Below are 23,424 nucleotides of genomic sequence, written 5' to 3'. Positions count from 1 at the left end.
TCAGAGAATGTTCAGTGCCTTTGTACACTTGATGTGTAGCTGCTTGATGTGTGGAATTAAAGTCAGCTTACATTTAAAAATAAGCCCAAAGAACTTTGGCTCAAGGACCACAGGAAGCACAACTTCTCCAAGATGGAGCTTAGAATCAAAGTGAATACCCCATTGGTAGCTGAAGTGCATGTAAATAGTTTTAAAGGAAGATAAGGTAAAACTATTTGCTATGGTCCACACTTAAATTAACAATTGATGGCAGTCTGTATCTGCCACTCAATAAACATCATGATCATTGACTGACACGAGATATGTCACTAAGTCTGTTTACAACTGTAGGAAGAAGTTGTCCAGTGATAGCATTAATCTTTTATAATGAAAATTGTTGCACTCTAGAAACACCTCTAAGATGCTCCAAGTTCCTGTGGAGAAAAATGAGAAATTGTCACACCCACACAGAGTTGGAATCACTAGTTCATTGAAAAAATGTTTAATAAAAATGGGCATATGGTCATGCAACCCATATGAGTGAGGGTTTTGCAGGATACCATATCTCCACGTAATATCATAAGCCTTCTCAAGATAAAAAATACAGAAACAAGATGTTGTTTCTTGAGAAAGGCTTCCCTGATTGATGTTTCAAGTTGAATCAGTTAGATTATGGCTGAGCACTGTCATCTTAACCCACACTGAGTGGGTGAGAGGATGTTGCTTGATTCAAAGAACCAAACAAGATGACCAATAACCATCCTCTCTAAGATCTTACAGAGATAGCTCATAAAAGCAATTGGAGAGTAGTTTAAAGGTATACTGGGATCCTTAGAAAAATAGAAAGCAAGAGCACGGTACCAAGCATTGGGAAAAAGAGTTTTCTGTCAGATCTAGTTAAAAACAACCAGAAGAAAAGCAAAAGATACATCTCGTAGTGAAAATCATCTGGTCCAATCAACATACTGCCAGATTGATGAAAGCAAGCTTGAGTTTCACCAGCATAAATGGGTGATAACAGTCATAGACACAATCAGCCTGAAAGGAAAGAGGCAATCACTCTGCCCGAGTCTTGATGGCTGAAAAGGTGGGGGATAAAGCAGAAGTGCTAAATGCACGAGCAAAGATTTTGCCAAGAGTATCTGCGATGCTTTGGGCATCAGCAACTTTCTGGTCACTGGAGTGCAAGATTGAAAGGAGGGCAGAAGTATGCTGCTCAATGACCTTCCCAAATCTTGTCCCATTTGACTTTGGAACTGGTGGTAGAAGAGATGCTAGTTGTGGCTCTGACATCTCACCTGCCAAGCATGTGCATGGGCCTGCTAAAAAGCAATGTAGTTTGAAAGTTGGGGATACCCAAAAAAGGTATCCAAGGCCTGTTTTTAAGCCTTCCATACCATGTGGTAGGCAGGACTCTATTATAAATATATAACAGCAGGATCACGTTCTGAGAGAGCAGTGAAAGAGCACCAGTTGGAAAATACAAGGTCTGAAAGGTTATGAACCAACTAGATGGTCACAGTAGTTAGATCAGCAGGTGAGATACCACACAAAAGAAGAAAAGGAGGAAGATGAAGGTCAAGATACTGGTACAGAACAAGAAGAAAAGAGTTGAAGCTTGAAAGATTTATAACTGGACATCAATCCCCTGTTTTCTTAAGAATAACAAAAAGACAGGAATAAATTTCTGTATAAGAAAAAAAAATTTGTTCAAAGACGTCTTTTGTAAATAGGTCCAACACTACCTTGCTGGAAAAAACCAGATCACATAAAGACTATAGAGACACTCACCTTTTCTATAACAAACTGGTCCAGGATGGGCACCTGCAGAATCTGGTCCAACAACAAAGAGTCCTGACCTGAAGAACAACATAGAGCCTCCACCTGCTGCTACTGTGTTGATATCAAGCTAAAGATATATGACATTAATTAAATACCAACATATCACAAGTTAATGTCATCCTGAAATTATGTATAACATATACTGAAACCACAGGTGTCCAAATTAATCATGTGTTTAGCACCAACCCTCTCAAACTAATTGTGATAGAAAACTGCATAAAAAATATCATACATTTATTTTTAAATTATTACAAGAGTACATTTCAAACTAGATGGGCACTCAGTAGAGTGATACCTCTGCCACATAACACTGATCATGTTCAGACCTCAAAGAAATATAAAAATATGTCTACTCTTATCAATATACATGAACCATGTTTGGCAAAACAATAAGCAATAACATTACATGCACATCCACCACATTTCATCAAAATCTAATAACTTTTGACTGAGTTATAGAGTAAAAATAGTATGAAAAATCATTCTCCATATTAACAAGTTGAGAATTTTTGTAAAGTTACTGTGACCATGACCCTCAAAAAATTAATCACTTCTAATTTTGGTCATAGTCCAAATGCATACCAGCTTTCATACACATCCATTCAACCATTTGTGAGAAATCAAGCTGACAAACACACACACAAAATGAAAACATAACCTTGGCCACCTTTAGTAGCAGAAATAATAATATTCAATTATTATATATTAGTGCATTAATTTTTCTTCATTATATTTAATATAAGATTCTTACGTCTTAGATTTTCATGGTTTGTAAATTATAACTTGCATGATTGAACAATAATATTAATGTATTATAAATAACTTTATATAAATCATGACATTCCTTGAAATTAATTTAAAAAATGGAGCTAATCATTTGTGTGTGAGATATGTCATTTTACCTTGTGTGGAGATAAACTTGGTAAAGCTGCATATAATCAATTTCAAAGCATTTCATACATAAAAGAACACCAAATATAATGTTAGACAAAAAAAACTTTAAATAACAGCATGTTACTTTTAGTTATATTAAAAAGAATTTGGATTTGGTGGAACAAAACAAAAAATGTTTTAGTAGAATGTGACAAAACTTTTATTCCAATATTTCTGTATCTATGAAATTCACCTTCATTATAGAAGATGACAATGTCCTTTATTACAGACAGTTTTAGTGCTTGTAGTAGAAAACAATATCATTTGAGATCACCTAATATTTAATGAAATTTGCAAAATCACAGCTGTAACCTTGCTAAATGCTTTGTAAAGGGTATTTCTCAATTATGCCAGGAAAATAAAAAAAATATTTCTTATCGTGTACAACCATGCTACTAATTGGCCATGGGTGAGATTCAACAAAATCTGCTATGAAAAGACAGGACTTAAAAGAGTATGTGGATGTAATACAACATCAAATCATTTGGATAAATCTACTCAATGTTTTAATAATATGTGGATGTAATACAATATCAAATCATTTGGATACATCTGCTCAATGTTTTAATAATATGTGGATGTAATACAACATCAAATCATTTGGAATAAATCTGCTCAATGTTTTAATAATATTAAAATTCAAATCAGTGATACTGCTTTTACTGGTGTTAATAAATATAAAGATTTTTCTAATATATATACATATTTCAAAAACTTTAGAACTCTAAAAAATGTAAGTAAAATAATAGTATTGTAATTTCTAAATTACAAAATGGCAACAGTAATATAATTTCAGATAAAGATAATTGTATAAATAAAGCAAAAGAAATAGTTACTGTACCAAATATGTGAAATTCAATCAAGATATTACTGACAAGTGGAAAGCTAGAATGCAAAAGTTTTTATTAAATTTGTTTGTTTATCATATAGTAGAGCCACATCGAGCTATCTGTAATGTCCACTGAGGGAAATCAAACCCCTAATTTCAGCATTTTGAATCAGTAGATTTATTACTGTCTCAGCATGAGACTTTTATTAAGATTGAAGAAAAGTGTTGTTAATGAAAAACAGTTGCTGAAACCAGAACCATTAGGAAGTCTTCTTGATCAGTTTATTTTATGGTCTACCAAATATTAATAACAAAGAAGGTCCCTTGTAACTAATAACCATGCTACGACTGGCTTTCTAGCTGATTTTCAAAAATTTTCACCACAAATGAATATACCCTGAAAGACACTTTTGAGTTGTATCATGAAATTTAGCAACTGAAGTTTAATGTCAATGTATATTATGCCAATTTTGGCATAGAATAATTATATATCGATATACAGTTGAAAGAGACCATACAATTAGGTGAAGAGCTGGTTCATAATGACAACTCTAATGAGACGTTCATCCTAAAATCTGTCTTTTCAAAATTTATGAACTTTGTAACTAGAGAATATGATTTTTTTGTTGAATGTAAAGCTTTGTGAACAGATCAGTGGTGTCACTAAGGTTCGTGACTTGTGCCATCTTCAGCCAACTCACTTTTATGTTTACATGAAAGACAATGGTTAGATTTTGCCTGCAACAGTTTAAAACTCTTTAATATTATAGGTATATTCTTTATAAACTCTGATCAAGCTTCCCAACTTTCTCAATATCTAAATAATATATTTAACTGTGCAAAGTTTGTTATGGAATATTAGCAGGGTCATTACTTCTCTTCTTGGATACCCTTAGTAGTGATAATAATGGTGAATTTCACTATAAATTTACCATAAGAAATCCTTTACAGGTTTATATTCTAATCTTGAAGACTTTATTCTGAATTATTTTAAAGAAAAGTTTGCTAAAATATAACTCACCATGATTACAAAATATCTATTAGATACAAAACTATATATAAGGAATTTATTTACACCATGGAATTTTTATGCAGAAAAGTTTTCATGTTCTATAATTGACAGGATACTTCATACTTACTTATACAAGCAAAGTCTTCATATAATAAATCCAATTAACATGTCTAAATACCCTCTAGTTATCATTTCACCACTTATGGGTAAATATTTTTTTAGTTAAGAAGAATGAGTTAAAACAGGTTATCCAAAGTAACCTGTAATCCAAAGTACATCTGAAATCCACAGATGCAATTAAAGTGTGTGTTTAGAACTAACTGTCACCTACATTTTTTTTAAAGTTAAGGGCTAGATTCCAATTGGTAGCTTATAAACTTACTCGTCCTTGTTGTCAGCAAGAATGACTAGTTTTACGAAAAAAAAAGAATCTATTAACACAAACAAAAGAACATGCTAACTTCAGATCATGCACACTAGCATACACTTAGGAGAATTTCACATTGTCATTGATTCTAATTCATTTAATATCCTTGCCAAAGTCAATGATTAAGAGAGCTTCCATATAACAAAAAAAGTCTTTCAATTCACTAGCTGAGGCCTGAAATCAGTTCAGTTAATTTTGCAACAACACTAATGTTAAGACTTAAAAATGCGGTATTCATTAGTTAATAGAACTAAATTATCTAGAAGAAAGAAAAAAAACTATTGGATGACCTAACTTGCAACTATTTATCTGTTTGGACTAAATGATAAAGTTAAAAAAAATGGTAATACTTGTCAAAATTACAATTTTTCCACTAATTCTTATTTTTCTCCACCTATTAAACATATTCCCCATAGTCACAGAACAATACTTACATAATATTAAAATCTGAATTACAAACTACATTTCATGTCAAACTTATCAACATACATTAATAATAAAATTTTACAATAAAATTTTGAATGTAATTCTCTAAAAGGTTATGACATGAGAACTTTGACCTCAACCAATGTACAAACAGTTTTTAAAAATTAGTTAACATTAAGGTTACAGGGTAAACTTTAAGATTATTTCTATTTACAAAGAAGATATCCAAACTCTTGAGCTTGAGAGAGAGGGTAACTAACTAATTTTAGTATTATAGATCAAATATCTATAACACTATTATAAGGATATGCACACCATATGTGTTACTGTTAGTAAGGGAAATAACAAATTTCAGATTTAACTTGACCTACCATTAGAGAACATTGCTTTCTGTTGACAGTATTATTGTAACAATAATCCATCAGCAGAATAGATATTAACTACTGGAGAATAACAAAGGAACAAATATCAGACAAAATCTGAGTATCTTGGGTAGCAACGAAAGTTAGCTTTCATTATGTTCACCCTCAAAACCTTATCCTTTCATGGTGGTTCAAGATAATGAAGGGTTCAACATACAAGAATAAAAATCATCACTGGCTAGTTGAAGAAACAATAACCAAATCTGTCAAGAACTTAACTTTAAATAGTGAATTCTCTGACTGAAAATGCAAAGTCAGATGAATTCTAATTGATCAAAAAGTCAGTCAGATGTTTAGGTTGAGAATGAGGCAAAACTTTCTGTTTACAAACATTATTCCTCTATAAAAATATCTTTAAAAACAAAATAATCAACCTTTTTCCTTGGTCAAGCAATATTTATACAGGGTTCAAATGTGCTGATGCTCTAATATATAGCACAAGAACCTTTAGTGCTCTTGAACTTCTCAGTCTACAGATCTCATTGTGTCTCATCTTGAACAACACCTTCCTACCATTCTACCACCTGTTGCAATTCATATGAGAATGGCCAACCAACAAGCTTATCCTTCAACCAAGATCCACTCCTTTCAGTAATATTTGGTTTACACATACTGGTTCTTGTTGGAAAGGAATGAGGTTAAAATGGTAAAATTTGATCCCACATATGTGTTGGAATTTATTGTTGTTTGTTTGTTGTTGGTCTAAATGTCCACATATAATTTATTACATGGTTTTTATGAGAAAATTTGTTGATCAAGCATTGTTTAATTTTGTTGATTTCATCGTTAATTTTATCCGGTGAGCATAGTTTTGTGGCTCTTTATTTGGTTTCTCAATATGTTGAATTTTTGTTTTATTTCATGTGCTGAGTCCCAGGGAATGTATAATCCAGTATGGGTGATTTTTCTGTGGATTTTTGTTTTGAATTGTGTATCAGTTCTAGCAATTTTGAGATTAAGAAATGCTATTTGGTTAGTTCTTTCCCATTCACAGGTGAACTTTATGATAGGGTGTATGAAGTTAATGTGAATGAAAGAACAAAGTGGGTTTATTTCAAGTTGGTTTCTCGTCATCGAGAATAATTACAGTTCCTATCCCATTTCTTTTTCAGTGGAATTATAAACTACTAACATAACATAGTAGTGGAAGGAATAGTTCCAGTTCATATGGGTAAGTTGCATTATCTGATGTCATGAAAATGGCAACAGGGGACAGCACAGCTATAGATATTAGTCAGGCAGGGACCCAGTAATATCTAGGGACTGAGTCTACAAGCATTAGTAATACATCTTTAACAGGGAAAAAATAAGGACCATATAATGGCCATAGAAATAGCACTTAACCAAGATAATGCTGTATGTTGTGCATGAATGTAGGTAGCATTATTATTCTTGTATATGTCAGATGGCATGGCCTCACCTATGTTTGAATGAATGACTAGTCACTTAGTTGGTACTAATTGCTGTGGGTAAACCCCATGCTACATGTTAAGTATGAGCATTAGGTTTAAACAATATGGTGGATAACCTCAGCTTCATCAGTTTGGGTTACTAGTTCCAATCCAGTAAAAGTGACAATGTATCATCCAAAGTAAGTACTCACACTATGTTTGTAATATGTTATAATAAAGATTGTGCTTTTGTATTTTACAATTTGTCCAGTCTCTTTATTTTATCCTCACAAACTCAGTTTAGTGACTGAATATTTCTTACTGGTTAGAGTGACAATGCTACATATTGTAGATATTTGTATTGGTTCAGGACTAATTATGGCTCCATGTGTCACTAGCTATAGCACATTTATTTTTTTTAAACTGAAAGTAACTCCATTTAGTGTTAGATACTGTACACTTGATTTTGGTTTAGGAACAATGATATCTACATGTATTACTAGTTGCTAAAAACTTTATAACAGCCTAGAACTGGCAATGGCTCAATCTTGTAAATTATCACACATTACATTTTGGCTTAATACTGACTACAGTTCCATGTTATAGCTAATTAGCACTTCATTTTGATTTAGGAGTGATAATGGTTCTGTACAATTTGTATTGCTTAGGGCTGATGACAGCTTCAGTTGTTAACACTTACTGTAAACGTGATAACAGCAATAATTCCAAATGATATTTGCTAATTCCATTTTTTTACCAAGTTAAAAGTGGTGATAGCTCCATATGGTGATATTTACTGTACATTTTTTATTGGCTTAGATCTGACAATGACTTCATGTAACAATAGTTATTCTACAATTCAGGTTGGCTTAGTAGTAACAATGGTTTTCCAAGAAATCAGCTACTCTACACTTTGTGTTGAATTAAGACTGGTGACAGCTCCATGCAATAATAGTTAGAAAACATTTACACAGTAATAGTTACCATACACTTCATATTATCATTAGAATGTTGATTATTCCAAGTGATCGTAGTCACTATGCCAGGAGCCTTATCCTTCTGTGTGCTACAATCCACATTCAAACTGAAAACAAGGTATCAGTTATGCTTTTGATTCATTGACCTGTGTGAATGGACAAAAAGCAATTCTTTTAATAGATGGGCAAAGTCACCTGAGTGCATGGTAAAGAAACTTGAGCATGTATCATTATAATTGTTGGTCTGGCATGGAATATGATTTCATTAGAATAATTGATAATAATTCACTATTTTCCTTTAATTGGTATGTTGTATTAGTTAATGGGCATTTCATATTGGTTAGGACTAGCAATGGCTCAAAGTCATATTTTCCACTGTAATCTTTATGTTGATTTTATAAACAGTCATAATGATTTGACAAGTTGTACATTTAGTGCTGGCTATGATTTTAATGTGTATTAGTTATTCTAAGTTTTTAATTAGTTATTGTATTATTAATAAAGAGGTATTTCAGTTACATACTGGTAATAGCTATTTTGATATCATGATACATTCCAGTAAATGTGTGTTCACATCTTATTAAGTGTCTTTCTGTATTGAAGAAAAGCATATGAAGTATCATGGAAACACAAAACAAGACTGTTGAAAATATTGTGATGTTTTTTTCATAGCATTTTATGTATTTTTATCACCTACATTCATGCTGTTAAACTTATGTTAAACTACTAATACCCATAACCCATACAACAGATCACATAAAGCATACAATGATGAAAATTATAGTACAAAAGTATTACTTTTAAATGTTGAATTACACCTGAATGAAATGAGAACAAGTATGCTTGTCTTTTAACTCTAAAAATCTAATTTGTTAAATGAAAAAGAAACATGTTTATGATTCTTTTGGAATTAAACACCTTCATTTGAATAAAAAAGTCAATGATATTTTTCTTCACCATAACCTTACTTTCAAGTAGCATAATTACAACATGTTGTAAAAAAAAAATACCTGCCTCAAGACGTATATTCTTAAAACACATAGAAGTCTAAGAATAAAACCCTTCTAGTAGATAAACTATCTTTATCTTACCAAGCACTTCCATGTACAAACTATGTTCAAAAACCTTGTTTAACTGGTATGTGTGCTAATGATATATATATATATTAAATGGTGTATGTGAAATGTGTATAACATGAACTTTGCTTCAACATACGATATCTGACACAACCAATTGATAATAACTTGCCCATTAATGTATTTTAAAAGTAAGCCTTAACTAATTCTATTCAAAGTTAGAGCTTCCTAATAATGTTTTTGAAACTAAAGTTCAATACTTAAGTTTCTTATATCATATAATCTTAAATAATTATTGTCCTATTAGCACTTAATAATCACAACAATTCTTTTAATGAAAGTTTGGTAATATAACTTCCCAAAAACACTAATGTTAAAAGATCTCTTAATAATATTGAATTTTATTTATTTAAGCATAATATTTTAAAACAATCCATTCATACCACTTAACTGAGGGAAACAAATTTTTTTTTTATAAATTCTTTAGTAGAAACTATGGTTATTTTATAGTTACATGATGGTTTTAAATAATGTTTAAAATTATTATAAAGTATGGTTCTTAATCATGTAAAATTTATCAGTGTCATTTAATCATCTATTTCACTTTATTATATGATTTTATGCTATGAAAATAATACTGAGTAATCACTGTAAAAAAATTACTAACTTGCAAAGTTATAATTTTTAATTTTATATGTTCATAAAAGTTCAGCAAATATGTTTGTAAAATCAGCATCACAAATTTTGGATATTAGTGTATAAAAAGCTTCTATGATAATAAATCAACTAGTCTTTGGAAACTAATATGAATATTATTACTGTCCACTGTGAAAAACTTTTAATTGTTTACACTGTTCACATAGAACTTTTGTATTTGTTTCAGCACAAAGAATACCACTGCCATTGGTATTTTGTTTTCTCCAACTGTGAAGCCTTTAATATTGTAAAGCTACAGACTGCTATAAACTATATGAGGATGTATGGACATAACATTTGATAAATACTACAATGAGTAGTAAAAACAGACACTGGGTGTGACACAAATCATGTAACTGTGACACTTCCAAATCAAGTTGTGCTCAATTTTGTTACATTTCTGTAAATGTCACAAACTGGTTAAGGGTTTGTTTGTTTGTTGTTGTTGTTTTTATAACAAATAAATTTAAATGCAATTAGTAAAAATACGTACATACATTTTGTGATAATAATGTCTTACAAATTCTTCAAAATAACGACAATTTAATGTGATAAATTCTTCAGAATCTCTATTTCATGGATCATGATAATTGAGCTGCTCATAATTTTTTTTTTAATAGCATAATTTCATTACTGAAATTTTCAATGTTCAGAGTTAAAACTTTTGAATGATTACTTAAAAGGAATGTGTAGTAAATCTTTATGTTAGTTTAATTTATGAAACTAATGTAATAATTTTAACAAGTTGTACAAAATACCCATCACTGATGTGAGATTAACAGGTCTTCTCATGATTCACAGCGGACAAAATTTACCAATTAAGCTCTCCTACATTAACCCCGATTAATTTTATAACTATCCCAAAGAGAATGTGTACCTGAAAAACAAAGTTATTATACATTTTGGCTTAGTACTAACTATAGTTCCAAGTAATAGTAATGAATACTTCATTCAGGTTCTATGCTGTTATTAGTTACTGTAAAATTTGTGTTACTTAGGATTAGTGAGGGCTTGAAATGGTAACACTTACTGGAAAAATGAGAATAACAATAACTCCAAATAGTATGTCTTGCTAATTTGTGACTTAACCGTTTATTTGAGTAGAGCTTCAAACGATGAAAATAAGCTTTTACAAGTTTTAAAAAAGAAAAATATGGGAAATCAAACGATGACAATAAAAAATAAAACCTTTTTTAGCATTTAATAGGGAAAATGTGAACACTACAAAATTAGACTAAATACTAGCTGGTCAAAAGTTTAAGACCATATTAATTTTATTAATTAATCATATTAATTTTAAAGTGGTTATTAGGTCAGTAAAATTGTCCAGATAGATATAGAGCAATAGTAAAGAAAATAACAAATAAAATGTATGGTTTTGCTGAAAAAAAACGTTGATATTCATTTAGGAGGTTTTATGGATTGCATGAATGAAATTAGACAATTTTCAGTTGAAGAAAAGTAATACTAATTTTAAAATGAAAATAACTTTTACTCAAAGCAGTCAACACTTCGACTCCATATACTCAGAAAATATTTTAGTCAATATACTCCACTGAAAAATTATTATTTATGGTCTACATAAGACTTACGAGGTTTACTTAAAGCTTGCAAATGTTGTGAGAGTTACACAAAAACATATTATTTATAGTATGGAAACTAAATGCCATTTGGAGTCAGGAACTCAGCTCATAGCAAGAAAGTTAAAGGAATATCTTGTTATCTAAAACATAAAACCTATTTTTCATATCTTCTAGATCATGAGCTCACTCCTTATAGTTCTTTTACCTAATGATGCCAGATTAACCTGGTAAAACATTGTAACCATAAATATTATACCATGTATATTCAACAATAAAAAAGTTTTAAGAAAAAAGCAAACTGTTATTCCTGCAAGAGAATCAGACAAGAAGGTACTTAAATTCCACCTGACCCAATTAGCTCCTGAGAAAAATTAGTTATACAGAGTTACAGACCAGTTTGAGAAAAGCTATGTTCCAGCTGAGGAGCTAGAGAAGAACACCAAAATTTTCTAAATTAACATTTTTTTAATCTGAAATTGTATTTCTGACAGATATCTATCTCTCTATACGACTAAACTATTTCCTGCATTTACCACATGCCTTGAACAAACTCCCACCCCTACAACTCTGTATGTATTGCATAAGCTTCTGATGTAACTATCATAATGTTGTAGCCCTCTACCACCAGGAGGACAATACGATCTCCATGTGCTGCAATCCCCATGAGCACTAGTGCATGATCATGGATTAATTCTCAATGAAACAAAGAATATGCATCAGAAGTAGGTGTCTATTTAAAATACATTTTCATGCAAGAAGAATATTAACTTCAGAAATGTACCTACCACTCTGCACCAACAGGAGGACAATACGATCTCCATGTGCAATCTCCAATTAACTTATGCTGTTGCTTGAGTTACCAATAATCACCTGCCTTTTGTCAATATTAACACAGGCAGGTTCAATTAGCTTAGACACCCTTTAACATACTGCTATGTCACTAGGAGCCAATTTCCAGTTGTGACAGGAACATAATCCATAATTGAAATTTTATCTATTGTACTTATGTGTGAAAATTCCATATACTGAGAAAGAGAAAAACTTCTTACAGAATAAATATATTTCTTATCAAAGTTTCCACTGCTTGTACATAAAAATATATTTGTTAAATTAACATTTTTGAGGTTCATAAAACAATAATAAAGTTTTCTTAAAATGAATTAAATTATCCTGGTTTACGTTTATATGGAATTAAGGTATTTCTTGGCTGATATAAAATTTCTTAAAAACACAAGTGTATGGAATTTCTTGCAAATATACAGTGATAACAGAATATACTTTTTGTTCCTGTTGTTGCTGCATATAATTTAATAAAGTTTCTGAAATCAGTACATTAAAAACGATTTATATATACACACACACACGCACACTGTTAAACCTTATTTCATGAAACTGATACATGTTTACAGGTTCCATCTAAAACAGCTATTAAAAGATGAAGCTCTAAAACTTTGAAAATATTCTTTAAGTAGGCACAGACAACCAAAGAGGTTGAAATGAGACAAGTTGGAGAGGAAAAAAGCAAGAATAGCAGGGATATGATGACAAGCATACAAGGAGAGATGAAACAAACAGCTGAGACTCTTACAGAAGTATAATGCAATAATACACACACAGGAAGAGAGGGGCAAAGAAAGAAAGAGACAGAGAAATGAAAAAATAAAGAGAAACTATTACAACACAGGTATGACCACAACAGATATCAGAGAGGCAAAAAACTAGGACAACTTTCATTACCTAATGAATGACATGGAGAAAGTTTTGTTATATCATAACAGACTCCTCAAGACCAACATTACTATCCACAGTGTCCTGATTAGCAGTTCGCTTGAGCTGAGTAATTATGGATTTGATTTGCTAATTACATGGAAAGCTCTTGTTTCCAACCTCTTTTCTGAATTTATCCTTGAAAATCTCTAGTCCTGCACCTGGTTTTATTGTTGTTGCATACTGCACAAGCTCCACCAAAACAAGCAGTTGAGATGTGGTGAATATGTGAATCGTAGAAGGCCTCACAACTGTCTTGAATAGTTTCCTCAAACAAGTTATTTTTGCTCTAATTTCACTCTCAGCTGGAAAATCATATCTCTCTGAATATTTCTTTACCATATAATTCCAGCATTCTTCCTGGGCTTCTCTTGAAAGAGGAATCTTCCTTGCCAAGTTCAACTAACTTTATGATATATTTTGGGAATTCACAGATACTTTTCCTATCATACATTTGGCCTCTGCATAATCGAGTCATCCACTCACATGGAAATGGCAAAGCAAGCTTGTTGTCTTTTGGGACAGAGCTGTATACGTTCTTTTTACCATTCCTGATCTCAGCAATGCTCAGTTCCCCAAACTGCTGCATAAATAGAGCTCTCTTGATAGCATAGGATCAGATGTCACATGACTCAGGTTCATTCATTTCATCAGCATCAGACACCTTATTGTGATTCCCACATATGCTCTCTGCCTCACCTATGCCTGTGCCAGGATTTTCACACCAATTAATAGTTCAAACCTGTAACTTGAATTAACTTGAAGTCTGTTGCAACCACTATTGTCATCTGTTGAGTCACGATCTTCTGTATTACTGTCAGTGCTCAGTGACTCAATGAATTATCTTCACCTTCATCCTTATTAACTTCTTCTTCCACATCATATTCCTGAGGGTGCTCTAAACTTCAGAATGCACTGATTAGTTTCCAGACTGAGATCCACATGAATCTCAGGTCTAATGCTCAAGTTCCTAAGAAGTAAAATATGTAGGATCTTTATCATTTTGGAAAGTGTGTAAAAGTGGGGTGTTCTGTTAGGATAAAAGAAATCGATAATTGCAGATAGCCAATTATAAAACAGTGTACATTACAAATAATGAGAAGTGGGCATGATCTTTCCATTCCAGAGGTTGAGATATATCATTTGATGTATTCTAAATAAAGATATCTTTTACTCCAGAAATGGTTTTCATGGAACTCTCTCCCCCAGAATGTCTGGTTGATTTGCACATTGAGTGAAAAATATCGTTGATTTATATAATCACAGTAAAGATAATATACTATAATATCTAAAAGTAACAATAATGATTTGTAATTACCACAGTATTTACTTAACTTCATGAAGGCAAAAATAATAGTATGGCTTGTAAATGATTATTTTGTAATGATCACACACTAAATCACTAATTTCACTGAAGATGACTGAATAAAATAAAAAAGAAAGAATAACTTATGATCCAACAATTTCAATTAAATTTAATTTACTTACCTGTGGAGCTTGTATTGATATACCAGAAATGGAAGTTTCAAAGATATGCTCAAAATGTCCATCGTATCTACTAACATCAGTAGAAGTGCCTGATGAATTAAAAATAAAAGCTTAATGTAAACTCAGAAAAGTATTTTAACATACCATAATAATATTATATATGCCTACATCAGCTGACCTACCTGTACAATACTTACACAATAATGATGTAGCTATAACATCAATTAAAATACTAACAAACAGCTTTAATGCATCACAATAGTAAAACACAAACAAGATAAAATCAAAATTGTGTGATGAATCATACTTGTAAAACCCTATGAAACCTAGCTTTCAGTAAGGAAACCTACCTTTCTCAGTGGTAAATGTTTCATATATATATAATTTGATCAAATAGTGTACTTGATGATTCTGAACTATTTACATAAGTATGTATACATTGTAATGTTTTATTTATATCTTTAATATTATAATTTAAACATTAGCTAGAGGGAACTGTTGTTTTAATAATTATATTGAGATCAATGATTTAATAAGATAAGATTCTGAACACCTACTAAGGTGTTATAAGGGAACGATGTAAAGTTTTCTAGCATCTCCATATTGTGGGTCCTACTTTAGCAATCACCTACAAAACCTATGATACATCTTATAATACCATATTGTAGCTTGCACCCTAGGATCCTTTTTTAAAAAAAATGTGCAGCATATCTTTTTTTTTTCAAATCTAAAAAAAATTTCATGTTAAAGTGTTTTGGTTAATGTCTTGAATATTTTATGGTTATAATATATACATATATATATACATATAATTTGTTATTTTAACTCAAAAGCAAGCTCAAACAAAAAATGCTGCATCAACTGAAAATATCCCAGGGTACAAGCTACAATGTAGGATTATAAAATGTACCATAGGTTTTGGATATATAGATGATTGATCTAATCAGTATAAATAATCATGAAATAAAAAAAAAATGTTATCAACACTTTATTCAATACAATGAGAAATAGAAAGTTCTTCAATATCTGATACAGAAATACATTATTTGGATATAGAAATTAAAATAATTGATAAGGATATCAATGTAAATATTTTTGATAAAAGAAAATATTTTATCTTTCCAATTTATGGTTTACCCTCCTTAAACAGTAATGCAACATACCCTTCTGTTACAAGCATTATAACTTCAAAGTTATTCAGATATTCTAAATTTGTAATAAATTACAACATTTGATCAGTAATGTTTAAATACTGATACAAAAATTAATAGTTAATGGATTTAGTAAAGAAACTTTAAATAAAATTATTAAATTATTCTGTAGCAAATACCAGAATGTATTCAATAAATATAAATAAATAAAAATTAGAGAAATTTTACTGAAAATTTCTAATAACTATTTTTAGTTATGAATAAGGTAATTTAACAACTTGGCACTACTTTATGCAGATGTACATCTACTACATATAAAGGCTTGTTTAGCACATGATAGTCACAGTATACTTGATAAATGGATGGTGGTTGGTAGCTCTACTAGTTTGAACAGCTGGATGGGATACTTCATGCTGGTATAGTTCATTTGTTGTGCTGTCAATTAGTGCCTTTATACCATATTGGGAACTGGAATGCTAACATCAAGAGGTAAGTTTTCATCTTGGTAGAATCTACCTGTAATATAGACTGTAAAGCAGAGTCATCCATGGGTGGTCGTATTCCAGTAATCTGTTTTTTTTTTCAATTCTTTCATTTTTATTTATTTCATTAGAAAGAGGGATATCCATAACAAAGAAGCTACATTTCAGTGCCCACTGACCCCACTCACCATACAGCCCTACAAGAGGATGCACTACAATGCTAAACAAGGACAATGCGGCAAATGCCATGGTTTTGTGAGCACTATATTCAAACACCAGCATCAGAAACAATGCCCAAAACACCTGATGAGAACATCCAACACTGGTACTTGGTTGACCCTAGCCCAAGTGGACCAGCCGATTGACCCTAGGGGGCCCCACATCAAGGCTGCCTGTCTACAGGAATTCAAGGCCAAAGTGGTGTGTTAAGGTTGGACTCCTAAACCACCAGGATCCTCTCCTCCCTTTCACAGGTCACCACACATGGCAAACACATGGGTGGATGTTTAAATCCCAGAGGAGGTAAACTGAAAATCCAATCTGACTGGAACTTCAGTGCAATGGCAGTCTCAAGTAGGGAATAATTCTCTAAGTAGGAGCACTAGAAGGAGAACATTTGCCCCAAATAAAATCATCCTCCAGACAGGGTTGCACACAAATTGGAGCATGTGTGCACAACATCAACCTCTGGGGGCCACCAAAAAAGGTGGGAAGATGAGGCAAATTTACAAAATTGAAGTCAGGATGAGTAATCATAACAAGCAGATCTAAAATTTATGTTGATTAGTCCAGCTCTAAACCAAAACCACTCACAAGGAATTAACATCCAGGTGATGGTAGGATGAGAGATCATAATCAAAGGGATGAACTGCAATGTGATAGATCTATCCCAAAGCAATGTCATCCTCTGGATAGGACCACACAAAGTTGGAGCACAATATCAACCTCTGGGTCCCTCTACCCAGAAGTGGATTGCTTCAGTAAATGGTGTACAACCTCAGCCCTCAAACAGAACTGTACAGAAGCTGGGTTCATCACCAACTGCTGGGACTCACTCATGGAGCTGGAACGTTTTTTTTTATCAAATATGCACAATATCATACCCTGGATAGGACCACACATAAATTACAGTGCAATGCCACCCTCTGAGCTCCACTGCATTATAGTAGGTTGCCTCTGAAAGACATATGGGACCTCACCCTACAGGTGGAACTGCACAGAAGCTTGGTGCAACATCAACATCCAGGATCCACTGCAGTGAAGTTGAGCAAATTATTGGAGAATCAAAATCCATCTATGAAAGACCACCACTGCCATACTCTCAACTGAATGGAAGTGATTACATTCGGGAAAACTCCACCATAGTTCATCAACTCAATGACTTGGAACTGTAAAGTGATAAGGACTACCACACTCCACTAGAAGAACAAGAAGGAACAAAACAGAAAAATGTTGACACTGGAAACAGAACGACTTGAGAAAACAAAAACCATATTTTGGACAGTAGACTGGCCTAGATTTAGTCAACAGATGCAATGGCAGGGATGGGCAACAATACCCTTCTGAGACAGGGAGGAATATGCTAATCAAAATAGTTGTCAAACCCAACTTATATGGCAAAATGTCACACACAAAGGATTGTTACCAAAAGATGAAAATGGGGGAATGGGAACCACAAAAGAAAATGAAACAATGAAGAGTCTGAATGGGGCACAGAAGTCTATCCAGATCAACCAGGAATAACTAGAGTAACTAAGAAAATAAATCCAAGTGAAAACGACAAAAAAGAAGAATGTCCTTCACAAGCCACCAAAGTTTTGATAAGGAAAGATCAGTAAGGTAATGTGAGTTACTTGTTTACAGAGTAAATTTCAGCTTGTGTTGCAAGGTTATTAGTCAAACACAGTTAAAAGGCAAATAACAATAAAATTAAGAATAATAGAGGTGTACTGTTACAAGCATTAAGCTGTATGGAATAAACAACTTTAGTTTCCTGTTACAATTTACAGTCCATCCAAAAAAGAAAAAAGGGTAATTTAGATTTACCACATAAAAATAAAAGCTATCCATCTTTTATGCTTATACATTAACCATTGTAGCACTAATCAACATACTTTCTGCAGCAACAAGTAAGTTTGTCTTTTTAAAATCCTTCCAGCCACATATGTATAAGATGGATGATGTGCTGCTTTGGGCATACATTTAAATTTGATGACCAATAAAACCAAATCAGATATAGGTACACTCCATGCTTGGTATACTGGCACACAAAGATCACAGTTACTGACTGAAATTTCCCATTGTCACAACATCACCAACTTTTGTCCATTCAGAACCCTCAGCTACAACTGTACTTTACTTGCAGCACATTTCAATTTTGAATATACCAAATTAAAGATTGTTTTTTCAGCTCAGCAGGATAACAAAGCCAAAACCTGGAAAACAGACCAAAGAGAAGACCCCAAAATTCATAGTAAAATTCACTACTCTTAAAATTCACAATTAATAACTTGTAGAGTCATACAGTTTCTTCACATTTCAGTCTTTAAGGATATATCAAGAATAGCATTTTAACATAACTTAAAAATATACATAAACCAAAAATCTAATCATACAGTACTTAAAGAAGACCAAATATACATAAAAATGTTTTTGTGAAATATCAAAAATAGGATCATCATTGTCCACACACATATATTGATTACAGTTACTCTTTAGAAAACATGTGCATAAAAAATATAATTTTGAGAAGAAAATAAATTGTTTTCCATCACATGACAGGCATTCAGCTTGTTATTTCCTAATTTTCTTATGATGGTTTATTACGATTTTATAGTAAATAATTTATACCTAATTTTGTATTCACTGGAGGGGTGGTAGATAAAATAAAGAGAAGACACCTAATGAAAATGTATCATGTGTCACACTAGGGGTAATTTGAGACTTTTTAAATATTGTCTTACAGAATTAAGAAAACTAGTATGCTATTAAATTATTAATTATTAGCTAAAATTTTATTCTATACTAATTGGTATACTATAAACAAAATGTAGTTTCAAAATGTTAAAAATAAAATTTGCAATTAAAATGTGATGGTTCCTTTTTCTCTTATAACATACAACATAGAACTATTAATTTTAAGAAGTATTTTTAGGAAGGATAAGTTCCTTATCCTAATAGCACAACCTATTAGGTGACTGTGTGAAAAAAATTACCCTGCTGTTTTGAACCTCATGCTGCACAAGATTAGCACTGACTACTTGAGTTAAGCATTTCACTCATTTTTCAAGTAGTTATTTTTAGACATCTCTGCAAATAACATCAATTTCTTTAAAAACCCAGACTCTGTGACAAAATGTAAATTACCTTAAGCAAGTTATGGATTCCTCAAAAGCTAATACAAAAATTAATGCATAACTGCTCACCTCCCATATCAAATCCTATAACAGGTAAATTGGTTTCTCTTTTGTATGTTGTTAGTGCATATCCAACAACTCCCCCTGCCGGACCTGAAAGTATAGCTTTAGAACCACAAAACCTGAAAACAAATGAGAACAATAGGTATTCATGAAACCTGAAAACAGCTCATAATGAAGAAAACTACAAAATCAATTCCTGGAAGATTGGGTACTGCATTTACCCTTCATAATTAAATTTTTTGTTATATGTTTTGGTTCACATCATAAAAACTTTATTTTTTCATGTGTTTCATGATAGAAAATTTAGGTATTTCTAAATAATTTAGTATTTGTACTCACTTTCTCATTGGAGTTAGCCCTCCATCAGACTGCATAAATAGGCAATTAACATCCTGTAACAAAATTTCATATTATTTTGATGCAGGTTTATTTTATTCATCACTAACAACCTAAAAAACATGAGTATTGAGAAGCTGTAATTCAGGAAAATTGTAATCTACTGCAGAAGAAATAGTGAATCAAAGAACTAATTAAGTCTCTATGTAATTCACAGATACTTTTTCTTTTTCACTGAAATTACATACTTTGGTGAAAGTAAGAAAAATTCACAAATACTTTAACTCCTAGCCTGTTAAATAATAATAAATAGTTGATTTTGAGTGTAGAGTTGTATATTATTCCAACATCTAAATTATTTTAGATTATTAATAGTCAACATAGCACATTACATCAAAGCCAAAAAATTGTTTGCATTCCATAATTATGAGAGGCCTGCCTAAGGTATTTCTTTGATTTGTTCTCCCAAACAGTACTAAGGAGCCAGGATTCAATCAAACTATAGGTTACTGTAGGAGTAAAATGGAATAAAAAACATATCGTTCACAGATAACATTATTATTATATGTATTTAGTATGTAGCAACAAAAAATGGTTGAAACAGCAAAAGGGTTGTCTTCATACAGTTAGTATCACGATAAAAAATTTTATTAATGAATTACAACACTAAGCAATTACAAAATTGTTTTTATATAAAATAAGCACAAAAAAAGATATTTTAGTACTCTGCCAAACTCAATTCAACTGTTTTAACATTACCTCATATTCTAAGTTTGCTACTGTTGGCTAGGGAAATTAAAATATTGTTACTTTGTTACTGATTGCTTTAAGTTTGTGAATTTTGATAAGTGTAGCTGTTTCTGTCTGATCTTTGTTTTGTACTTTTTGTTACCACTAGGTAAGAAAACTTAATGATTTTACAAAGTGCTGGAGTTTTGAGTCATACTTTTCTTTTATCATTATTGAATAAAAAACGTTCAAGAATTTATAAAAAAAAAACTTTAACAATGAACATTCACATTTATTTTCTTCATTTTATGAACATACTTAGTAATTTTCCCTAATATTTTCTTAAACACACAAAAAACAATAAAAGTTTGTTTTTAACAAGTAATATTTGTTCATACCTGAAAAAATATAGATCTTTACACTTACTTTAAGATTATTCTTAAAACCAGAAGAAAATCCATTCACATACTTTTTAATACAGGGAGTAAGGTATGCATCAGTGCATGCTACAAAGAAAAGAAAATACACATGAAACAAAATAATTACTGTTTTTAAGAACATGAAATACATTTTATAGAGATTTCTATGAAAAAATATCTGTCATCCAACAATGATAAACTTATTACATAAACAAGGTCCGTGGCATTTTAAACTTAATCTGCCAAAATAAAATGTTTGTATAAGGGATTTACCATTACTTTTACTAGAATAAAATCCAATACAGAATTTACAAATACAAAATATTGTAAAAATAAAATGGATCACCACATAGAAACATGTTCAAGTGCAACACGAATAAAACATAACTTTCTCAAAATGGAAAGAAACAACCTCATATGACATGGAAATAATGTACATGTTATTCTCCCACACAATATTTAACATTATATGCACTACACCTATATATATATATATATATATATATTCCTTTTTCATGGAAGAGATGAAGGGAAATAAAATTTAACTTTAAATAGGAAAGGAACCTGAGATGATAAATCATTATGCCTGTGTGCTTACACAGAAAAATAGCAATTAAAAGGTATAAACTGAACTACATAGAAAAAATTACAACTACTTCCCTATCATACATATAAAAGTACACTGAAAGATGTAAGAGCATTCAAATATCTACATTAATAAGTACTAGAAATAAGTAGGAAACAGAAACCATCCTAAGTGAATAAAAAACACCCAAACATGTTTTTCATAAATCTACTACAGAAGTATGAATCAGGTGGCAGTCAGTGTATCTTAAACACAAAAAATTGTGCAATAATCAGAGGCCAAGGATTAAGCAATATATATATATATATATATGTGTGTTAAAACTAATAAGTATGTTTGTAAAGAATTGTTTTTCATGAAAAACAAGAAGTAGATACACAGTTTGACAAACAGCATCAATTTTTAACATCCTTAATGTAATGTTCCTTACAAAGTCAAAAAGCAGTATAACATTAACTTTTGTTATAGATTGTGACTCACCTGTAAAACCACGAGGAACCATACGAACCATAGGCATTACTTCTGATGAAAGAGAAACATGCCGAAACCCTAACATCTTAGCAACATTCCCTACTTGAACCTCATGATCTGGAAATCTTTATAAAATAAATGTTTTAATTGAAAACCTGTTTTTTCAAAGGTTTTCACACATTCTTAACATCATTACTTTATAAATTTGTAATATAATTTAATATAAACAATAAATCTCATGAGCTTTTCCAAGTGATCAGCTTCAATTATTTATTGAAATATCACAATTTTAATAAATGTTATTGTTTTTGGCTTAAATATTCTTTGCTAACATATAATATGTATGAAAATATGTATACAAATAAACAGTAACAATGCACATTTTTGTGGACTGTTTACACTATGACTGGTAGTCATCCAACCAAACAGGTATTGACACACCAGCATAATCAAAGTCAGGCAGTCATTATGTTCCAAGCAATAGTGTGTTGATGAAATCATGGCTTCCATAACAGAAATATCACCTAACAAAAACATGCAACAGACTGAGGCAATACTCCATGTTTCAGTAGGAGCTGTATGAAAAGTTTGAAAAGGATAGTTGAAACTAGTATACATATACCACATATCTTGGTCTCCTATAACATGAATTTCTTACTTAATTTACAAATTTATCTTAGTTCTGATGCTGGAACACAAAGGTTATTTAATAAATTCAAATCAAAGAGTTACTTTTTGTAGCTTTATTGGTGGGACAATTATATTGCATCTTGCTTGATCTTATGTTTTGAGAATACTTTGTGGCTATCACATAGAGAACAGATATGTTATCATTCCAGTTCACTTTTCTGATCAGACAACTTTGCACTGATATAACCATGGATTACCACAGATGACAGAAAAAAAAACTGCAATGGCAGTGACACAGATGTCAACATTTCATGTATTAATTCATGTATTGTGAGTGGAATTTCACATGACTT

General features: G+C 31.4%; 1 protein-coding gene across 1 annotated transcript in view; it reads right to left on the bottom strand.

Annotated features, from left to right (window-relative positions):
- LOC143237662 (5-oxoprolinase) overlaps positions 1 to 23,424 on the bottom strand; it is a 214,426-nt gene that overhangs the window by 165,242 nt on the left and 25,760 nt on the right. The window contains exons 5-10 of the mRNA XM_076477158.1: positions 22,451 to 22,566; positions 21,392 to 21,471; positions 20,240 to 20,292; positions 19,907 to 20,019; positions 14,849 to 14,937; positions 1,771 to 1,888 (exon numbers count right to left, since the gene is read on the bottom strand). Of these exons, the coding sequence (XP_076333273.1) occupies positions 1,771 to 1,888; positions 14,849 to 14,937; positions 19,907 to 20,019; positions 20,240 to 20,292; positions 21,392 to 21,471; positions 22,451 to 22,566 (569 nt within the window). The remainder of the gene's footprint in view (positions 1 to 1,770; positions 1,889 to 14,848; positions 14,938 to 19,906; positions 20,020 to 20,239; positions 20,293 to 21,391; positions 21,472 to 22,450; positions 22,567 to 23,424) is intronic.

This window comes from Tachypleus tridentatus, chromosome 13 (genome assembly GCF_004210375.1).
Source record: "Tachypleus tridentatus isolate NWPU-2018 chromosome 13, ASM421037v1, whole genome shotgun sequence".
NCBI classification, from domain to species: Eukaryota; Metazoa; Arthropoda; class Merostomata; order Xiphosura; family Limulidae; genus Tachypleus; species Tachypleus tridentatus.
The sequence above is the reverse complement of the archived record's forward strand: the minus strand, read 5'-3'. Positions and strand labels throughout refer to the sequence as shown.